The sequence below is a fragment of the Rhinopithecus roxellana genome, chromosome 11 (assembly GCF_007565055.1).
Source record: "Rhinopithecus roxellana isolate Shanxi Qingling chromosome 11, ASM756505v1, whole genome shotgun sequence".
NCBI classification, from domain to species: Eukaryota; Metazoa; Chordata; class Mammalia; order Primates; family Cercopithecidae; genus Rhinopithecus; species Rhinopithecus roxellana.
Genome location: NC_044559.1, coordinates 136,619,872 through 136,629,384, shown reverse-complemented (window position 1 = coordinate 136,629,384; position 9,513 = coordinate 136,619,872). Strand labels below are relative to the sequence as shown.

General features: G+C 43.8%; 1 protein-coding gene across 1 annotated transcript in view; it reads left to right on the top strand.

Annotated features, from left to right (window-relative positions):
- The first annotated feature begins 9,023 nt into the window (after nt 1-9,023).
- The window catches only part of VPS26A (VPS26, retromer complex component A), a 53,097-nt gene continuing 52,607 nt past the window's right edge, over nt 9,024-9,513 (top strand). Inside the window, exon 1 of the mRNA XM_010362816.2 lies at nt 9,024-9,145. Within this exon, the coding sequence (XP_010361118.1) occupies nt 9,143-9,145 (3 nt within the window). The 5' untranslated portion in view covers nt 9,024-9,142. The remainder of the gene's footprint in view (nt 9,146-9,513) is intronic.

The window sequence follows — 9,513 nt, the reverse complement described above, 5'->3', positions numbered from 1 at the left end:
GGCCAAATTCTGCTCGATGAGAATGCCCGACTGCAGGTTGTAGAACTAATACTTCAAATGAATTGGACTACGAAGTTTTGCCTCATTCTCCATATTCACCTGACCTCTTGCCAACTGACTACCACTCCTTCAAGCATCTCGGCAACGTTTTGCAGGGAAAATGCTTCCACAACCAGTAGAATGCAGAAAATGCTTTCCAAGAGGTCGTCGAATCCAAAAGCATGAATTTTTATGCTATAGGAATACAAACTTATTTCCCAATGGCAAAAATGTATTGATTGTAATGGTTCCTATTTTGATTAATAAAGATGATAATAAATTATACTAATTAGATAATTAATAAAGTTATAATGATTTAAAATTCATGGTCCAGGCCCAGTGCAGTGGCTCACGCCTGTAATCCCAGCACTTTGGGAGGCCAAGGGAGGAGGATCACTTGAGGTCAGGAGTTTGAGACCAGTGTAGCCAACATAGTGAAACCCCGTCTCTACTGAAAATACAAAAAATAAGCTGGGGTCGGTGGTGGGCACCTGTAATCCCAGCTACTTGGGAGGCAGAGGCAGGAGAATCATTTGAATCCGGGAGGTGGAGGTTGCAGTGAGCCAAGATCATGCCACTGCACTCCAGCCTGGGTAACGGAGGGAGGCTCCATCTAAAAAAATAAAATAAAATAAAATAAAACAAAATAAAATTCACAGTCCAAAACTGCAATTACTTTTGCACCAACCTAGATAGATGGATAAATATTATCAGCCACATAGAAGAAACAGTATATAAACTGTATAGTTTTTTTTTTTTTCTTTCGAGATATGGTCTAGCTCTGTTACCCAGGCTGGAGTACAGTGGTATGATCTCAGCTCACAGTAGCTTCCAACTTCTGGGCTCGAGCGATCCTCTCACCTCAGCCTCCCAAGTAGCTGGGACCACAGATGCATGCCACCATGCCCAGCTGTTTTTTCTTTTGTATTTTTGGTAAAGACAGGGTCTTGTTGTATTGCCCAGGCTAGATTTTTTGTTTGTTTGTTTGTTTGTGTGTGAGGAACAAAGTCTTGCTCTGTCACCCAGTCTGGAGTGCAGTGGTGCGATCATGGCTCACTGCAACCTCCACCTCCCAGGCTTAAGCAGCCTTGAGCTCCTGGCCTCAAGTGATCCTCCTGCCTGAGTCTCCCAAGTAGCTAGGACTACAGGCATGTGCCACCACGCCTGGCTAATACAGATACACACACACACACACACACACACACGCATATATATATATACATTTTTTTTTTTTTGAGACATCATGTTGCCCAGGCTGGCCTCAAACTCCTGGCCTCAAGTGATCCTCCCACTTTGGCCTCCCAAAGTGCTAGTATTACAGGTGTGGCCATCATTCCTGGCCTTGTGTACGTTTTCTTTTTTTTTTTTTTTTTTTGAGACGGAGTGTTGCTCTGTCACCCAGGCTGGAGTGCTGTGGCTGGATCTCAGCTCACTGCAAGCTCCGCCTCCCGAGTTCACGCCATTCTCCTGCCTCAGCCTCCCGGGTAGCTGGGACTACAGGCGCCGCCACCTCGCCTGGCTAGTTTTTTGTAGTTTTTAGTAGAGACGGGGTTTCACCGTGTTAGCCAGGATGGTCTCGATCTCCTGACCTCGTGATCCGCCCGTCTCGGCCTCCCAAAGTGCTGGGATTACAGGATTGAGCCACCATGCCTGGCAGGTTTTCAAATTCTTACTCTTTTACCTTTTGGTTCTATTTTTCAATCAACTATTTACCATAATTACAGAGTTTTTTGGGGGTTTGAGGGCAAAGGGTTAAAAACTTCTTCCAATTTGTACTTTTGAGCAATAGTCTAATTCGTAGCCAATTTTCCTGTCTGATATACAATCGACAAAAACCTGCTGAGGACCAAGCTACCAGGGATTAACAGTTAAGACTACTCAAAATTTAGTGGATAAAACGCAAATAACTATAATACATTTTACATTATGGATGTTTTTTCAAATCTATAATAATGATAAAATGCTAAGATAGCGAAGGGATGGGAGTGGCTGATTTTGCAGAAGCTTTTTGTCTCCATTCCCTCAGCATGTTGTCTGCCTTACCAGTTGGGTCACTGTTGAAAATATTAATACAATTGATCTTTCAGAACCCTATATGTCTTCCTAGGTTTATATGTACCAAACCAGGGTTTTTCAGCTTTGGCATTATTGACTTTTTTTTGTTGTTGTTGTTAGAGCTAGAGACTCACTATGTTGCCCAGGCTGGCCCCAAGCTCCTAGACTCAAGTGGTTCTCCTGCCTCAGCCTGCTGAGTATCTGGCACTGCAAGTGCACACCACTGCACCTGGCTATTGACATTTCTGACAGGGTATGTCTTTGTTCTAGGAAGGCTATTCTGTGGATTATAGGAAGTTTACAGCCTTTCTGATCTCTACTCATTACTTGCCTAGTAGCACTTTCCCCCCTAGAACTCGACAATCAAAAAGGTCTCCAGGCTGGGCGCAGTGGCTCTTGCCTGTAATCCCAGTACTCTGGGAGGCTGAGGTGGAAAGATCACTTGAGGTCAGGAGTTCAAGATGGGTCTGGCCAACACGGTGAAACCCCATCTCTACTAAAAATGCAAAAATTAGCCGGGCGTGGTGCTGGGTGCTTGTAGTCCCAGCTACTCAGGAGGCTGAGGCAGGAGAATCACTTGAACCCAGGAGGCAGATGTTGCAGTGAGCCAAGATTGTGCCATTGCACTTCAGCTTGGGGGATAAGAGTTCGTCTCAAACACACACACACACACACACACACACACACACCCCTTAGTGGCAATAAATATTAATAAATAATGAACGTTTCAAAATTTTATAGTTTCTTTGGATCAGAAATTTGAGAGAGGATTACCTTGGTGATTCTGTCAAGGAGATTTTCATGAAATTGCAGTCAATTTGTCAGCTGAGGCTGCAGTCATCTGAAGAGTTAATGAGTACAAGAGGATCAGCTTCCAAGATGGCTCGCTCACATGGCTGGCAAATTAGTTCTGGCTATTTCCAGGCGACCTCAATTTCTCACTATGTGGACCTCTCCATTGGACTTCTCTCAAAGTGAGTGACCCAAGAGAGAGCAAGTCAGAAGCAGCCATGAAAGTCACACACATCACTTCCATCTTATTCTGTTGGTCACACAGACCAGCGTTGACAGCATTTGAGAAGGGACTATAAAGGAGTGTAGATACTGGAAGGCAAGGATCATTGGGGAATATCTTAGAAGTTGGCTACTATAATACAGTCATTAAAAAAAAACATATTGGAGAAATTATTTAGAAAGGACAACAAAGAGACAACTAGATGGAAAATAGAAAAGAAGAGATAAGAAAATGACATAATCAGTTCAGGAAGTCCAGTATGTGACTAATAGAAGACCCAGGATGAAAGAGGAGAGGAAAAGGTGGGAAGAAATTACCAGAGAAATTTAGCAAGGTTTCAAGATACCAAGTTATTGTAGAAAAGTCACACACAAACACATGCACAAGCAATGAACAATTAGAAAATAATTTTTAAAAATAAAATTTTAAATTCGGTATAGAGATGGGGTCTTGCCATGTTGCCCAGGCTGGTCTTGAACTCCTGGGGTCAGGCAATCCTCCTGCCTTGGCCTCCCAAAGTGCTGGGATTACAGGTGTGAGCCACTACACCTGGCCAGAAAATAAAAAAAAGTTTAATAACATTTACAATAGTGTCAAAAAATAAATGCTTAGAAAAAAATTTATCAAAAGATGTAAAAGGTACTGAAAACTGCAAAACATTGCCAAAAGAAATTAAAGCTATTTTCTCTACTTATTTAGAAAACTAGAGAAATACACCATATTCATGGATTGCAAGGCCCAATATTGTTAAGGTGCCAATTTTCCCCAAATTGAGGTGTAGGTTCAACTCATTTCCAATCAGCAGATTTTGTGTTTTGGAGAATTGGATTAACAACTTATAAATGTATGTTGGAATACAAGAATTTAGAATAGCCAATGCATTCTTGATAAATAATAAATTGGAATAATTACAGCACTTTACTTCAAGATTTACTATAAAGCTATTGTATGGAAGACAGCGTAGTATTGCATAAAGATAGACAGATCAATGGAAAAGACTAGTAATTTCACAAATAGGCTCACAATTATACAGTCAATAGATTTTTGACAAAAACACCAAAGATGTGTGTGTGTGTGTGTGTGTGTATATATATATATATATATATTTTTTTTTTTTTTTTTTTTTTTTTTGAGACAGAGTCTCACTCTGTGGCCCAAGCTGGAGTACCATGGCGCGATCTTGGCTCATCGTAACCTCTGCCTCCTGGGCTCAAATGATTCTTCTGCCTCAGCCTCCCAAGTAGCTGGGATTGCAGTCATGCGCTACCACGCCCAGTTAATTTTTATATTTTTTAGTAGAGACAGGGTTGCACCATACTGGCCAGGCTGGTCTCGAACTCCTCACCTCAGGTGACCCACCTACCTCAGCCTCCCAAAGTGCTGGGATTACAGACATGAGCCACCGCGCCAACACCAACGATTATTTAAGGCGGAAAGGAAAGTGTTTGCAACAAATGGTGCTGGAACCATGTAGACACAAATAAGCTCTCAAATCTTACCCCATACTATTTGCAAATTTTAGTTTGAGATGGATCTCATTTTACACCTAAATGTAAAAGTCCAAATTCTCAAGTCATCAACAGACATTGTTAGGAAAGCAAATAAGCACACAGAGTGGGAGAAAATATTTTCAATTACTATATTTGATACAGGACTTATATTCAAAGTATTTAATAAACTATAACTCAATAATGAGAAAATAAACATCTTAACTAAAAATTGGCAGCCTTGACAGTCACTTCCCAAAGGGAGGTATATGTGAATGATCCATATGCACATGAAAAAGTATTCAGAATCATTAATCATCAGGGAAAAGCAAATTAAAACCACATTGAGAAAACCACATACTCATAAGAATGACTAATGTTAAAAACACTGACAACACTAAATGTTAGCAAGGATGTAGAAACATTAATATTTCACATACTCGTGATGGGAGGATAAAATGGCACAACCAGTTTAAAAAGTGATGTGGCATTTTCTTGTAAAATTAAATATACACCTACCTAACCCAGCAATTCTACTTTGGTTAGGTTCACAAAAAAGGTGTGTACATAGCAGCACTTTATTCACAATAGAAAAAAAGGGAAAAAAGATGTCCACTGACAGGAAAAAAGGTATTTTGTGGTCTCTTCACACAATGGAATACTACAATAAGCAATGAAATGGAACAAACTGCTGATGCATACAACAACATAAACAAGTATCAAAATCATTTTGCTTGAATGAAACAAGACACAAAAGAACACTTGTGGTAGGATTCCATTATTATTTCGCTACAGAACACCAGCTAACCAATATCAAAAAAATCAGAACAGTGGTTGCATCTAGGAGATGGGATTGATTGAGAGAGGATGTGAGAAAGTTTTCTGAGGTTGATGGCAGTCATCTACATCTTGATGAAGGTGTGGGTTAAATAAACATATGCTTTTTTTTTTTTTTTTTTTTTAAGAGTCAGGGCCTGACTCTGCAGCCTAAACTGGAGTGTAGTGGCACCATTGTGGCTCACTATAGCCTGGAACTCCTGGACTCAAGCAATTCTCCTGCTTCAGCCTCCTGAGCGGCTGTGACTACAGGCATGACCCACCACCTGGCTAATTCTTAAATTTTTTATAGATACAAGGGTCTTGCTCCATCATCCAGGCTGGAGTGCAATGACACGACCATTGCAGCCTCGAACTCCTGGCCTCATGCAATCCTCCTGCATTGGCTTCCCAAAGTGCTGAGATTATAGACACGAGCCACTGTGCCCTGCGACATCATGCACAATCTAAATGTATGCATTTGTCAAAACTGATCAAACTGCACACTTAAGACTAACATATGTCACTGTATGTACATTATATCCATTATATCTCAATTTAAAAAGAAAAGAGGAATAGTGAGATAAAATATTAAGTGTTGGTACATTTAAGAAAAAAACCTGTATATTGTGAAAAAAAAGTATGGCTTTTATAATTGTAATTTTTTTAAAAAAGAATATTTACCATGATTACAGCTGCACTCACTGAAGTTTTTAAGCAAAATCTATTCTATCTGCTCTGGGACGTTAAAGGAAAAAAGTTGTTCTATACTTCACTGGCATGCTTTAAATTGTATTTTCTTTTTAAGTTAAATTAATTTATTATTTATTTTTTGAGACAGGGTCTCGCTCTGTTGCTCAGGCTGGAGTGCACTGGTGCAATCTCGGCTCACTGCAAACTCTGCCTCCCTGGCTCAAGTTATCCTCCCACCTCAGCCTCCTGAGTAGCTGGTACAATAGGCACATGCCACCACACCTAGCTAATTTTTGTGCTTTTGTAAGAGACGAGGTCTCACCATATTGCCCAGGCTGGTCTCAAACTCCTGGGCTCAAGTGATCCACCCACCTCAGCCTCTCAATATGTTGGGATTACAGGTGTGAGCCACTGCGCCCAGCCTAAATTGTATTTTCTTTCTTTATCCCTTTTGTGTATTTGTATTTTATTCTCTTCCCTTAACTTTGCCAGTGAACTCTGCAAACAGTTGCTCCCTGACACTCTCACAGTTATTAATGTGAATTTTTAGTCTTTGTGAATTTGAATAAATGACTTTTTCTCTTAACTGGTTTCTGATAGATAAAAGCTCAGATTATCTTACCATCTAATACATTTTGACCTAAATTCGGTACTTTTGTTGATGAAAGTCAATCCCTATAAGTTAGTCACATTTTCTTCACACCCCTCCCCACCTTTTTTTTTTTTTTTTTTTTTTGGCAGAGGGCAAATATAGAGATGCCACAGTTCCCAGCTGGTGAAACACTGTACTGCTCACAATCTAACTCTAACATTCTGGCTTGCTGAATAGATTGATAGGTAGGCAGACAGATAAATAACCAGTTCAACAATTCTGTTGCTCCTTGTGTTTATTATAATAGCACAATTATTGATTGGGTTTTGATCAGTAGAATAAATAATTAGTACAAATTGGTCTCTAGTGTGACTTTCTTTGCCACATCTTATTTATACTTGGCTTGACTAGTATTTCTTTGCCTGTGTGACAATTTCATCTATTCTTTTGCTATGTTGATATTTAAGTCCCAGAAAAGGGTAGGTAGGAACCAGAGTAGCTCTCAAGGTGACAGGCAAATCTTCAAAGTGAAAAAAAGTTTTTTTTCACTTTTATTAATTAAAGATTTGCATTGTTTTTGCTGTTTTCTTTTCGCAGTTCAAATAGACAGCAATATCAGTGTTACTATAGTTATTTATTTTTTGAGATGGAGTCTCGCTCTGTCACCAGGCTGGAGTGCAGTAGCGCGATCTCTGCTCACTGCAAACTCCGCCTCCCAGGTTTAAGTGATCCTCCTGCCTCAGCCTACCGAGTAGCTGGGATTACAGATGTGCACCACCATGCCCGGCTGATTTTTGTATTTTTAGTAGAGACGGGGTTTCACCATGTTGGCCAGGCTGGTCTCAAACTCCTGACCTCAAGTGATCCTCCCCCCTATGCCTCCCAAAGTGCTGGAATTACAGGCCGTGAGCCACCACGCCTGGCCCAAACATGTGCATTTAAAGCTACAAATTTTCCTTTTACACAGTGTCAGCTGCATTCCACAAATTTGATATGTTGTATTATTTTTATTTCAAATTATTTTTATTTTTATTATTTTTTATTTTTGAGACAGAGTCTTGCTCTGTCGCTCAGGCTGGAGTGCAGTGGCTCTATCTCGGGTCACTGCAGCCTCCGCTTACCGGGTTCAAGAGATACTCGTGCCTGACCTCAGGTGATCCGCCTGCCTTGACCTCCCAAAAGTGTTGGGATTACAAGTGTGAGCCTCCGTGCTCGGCCTCAACTTATTTTTAAATTTCCATTGACCTCTTCTTTGACCTAGAGATTTGGAATTATGTTGCTGGATCTCCAATATTTCCGGAATTTTCTGGCTTTCTTAGGTTGATTTCTAGTTTTAGTTCTATTGCGGTTACAGATGATACTCTGATTTCAATCCTCTTAAATTTGAGACTCACACTGAGGATTAAGTATAAAAAAATGTTTTTTGAGAACTGTTTTACGGCCTTGCCTCACAAACTTGATTTTGTTTTGTTAAGGTGGGGTAATTATAGTGCGTTCAGTGATAGATTTTTCTTCTGCTTTGGTAATGCGTAGAGTGCACTGTGGCCCTTCAAATCCCACACGGTACTTTGAAATCCCACACGATATTTTCCTCATCTGGAGGTCCTACAGGTTTACGCTAGGGAGGAGGATCCAGTTCAGGCCAGCGTAGTCTTCAGTTGCACCGTGGGACTTTTGGGGGAACGGCTTTGCCCCCTCAGAACGGCTGGGCGGAACAGTGGGTTTGTGAGCCCTCCAGGCTCAGAGTGGGTCCCTCAGGGGCCATCTGGGGACTTTGGGAAGCAATGAAAGTTGTATCCTAGGATTTTTTCTAGTGGTCTTCTCTTCAGAGGTGAGAAAGCCAAGTTAAGAAAACCCAGACTCAGACGGAGGCTGAGCGGGGCTGCGCTCAGGCAAGGGGGCAGAACGCCTCCCCCTGGACGAAGAGAGCACATCTCTTACGAGGCCTAAGGAAGCAGGGCTCCCATTTGCCTCGGCAACCCAGGGACCCAGCCAAGAAGAGCGCCTCCAGAAGAACCCTTCCTTCCTCTCCTCCTTCCTTCCCAGCCGCTCAAACTTTCACAGAAAGTGGGTGTGGCAAAGAGGAAAGACACAGAACAGCTAGTCCGGTGACCAGAGAGGGGGCAAGGAGGAGCCCGCGAACCCGCGTTTGCCCGGGCCCCGCCCACTCGACGTCATTTGCCCGACCCTCCCCGCCCTCCGAGGGGTGGAGCCTAAGGCCCCGCCTCTAAGCGGCCTCTCCCCGCAGTGTCGGGCGGCCAGTAGGGCGGGGCATGAGGCCGAGAGAGGGACGGGTGCGGGGGGAGGGGGAGAGGAAGGGAGTGGTCACGTGTGGCGGGCGGCCCGAGGTCACGTGACGGGGCGCCGGAGCGGAGGGAGCCGGGGCTGGGAGTTCTCCTGAGGGAAGAGGAGTGGAGTGGAGGGGACGCGGCGGCGGCGCTGACAATGGTGAGTGCGCGGGGGCCCGCGCTCGCCTCCCGCCCTCGCCCCGGAGCGCGCGGCGAGCTGGCCAACCGCGGGTCGGGCGTAGCTGGAGGAGGGGACGGGCGAGCAGGGCGGGGAGCGGGATTAGGCCTGTCGGGCCACCCCTGGGTCTGGGAAAAGCGGGCGGCGCCACCTCTTCCCGGTCTCGGCGAGGCCCGAGCACTTACGGGCGGCGGCGGCGGCGTGCCCTCCTGGCCGTGTCGGAGCCTCTGCCCGCGTTCTTCGACCGCCTGTGGGTGGCTCTGGCTGGCGACTCGGACCCCGCCTCTGCGGGGGCTAGTCGCCACCTCCCCTTCTTAGGTAGCCAGTGCCTGTTCTCCTCCCGGGCAGCC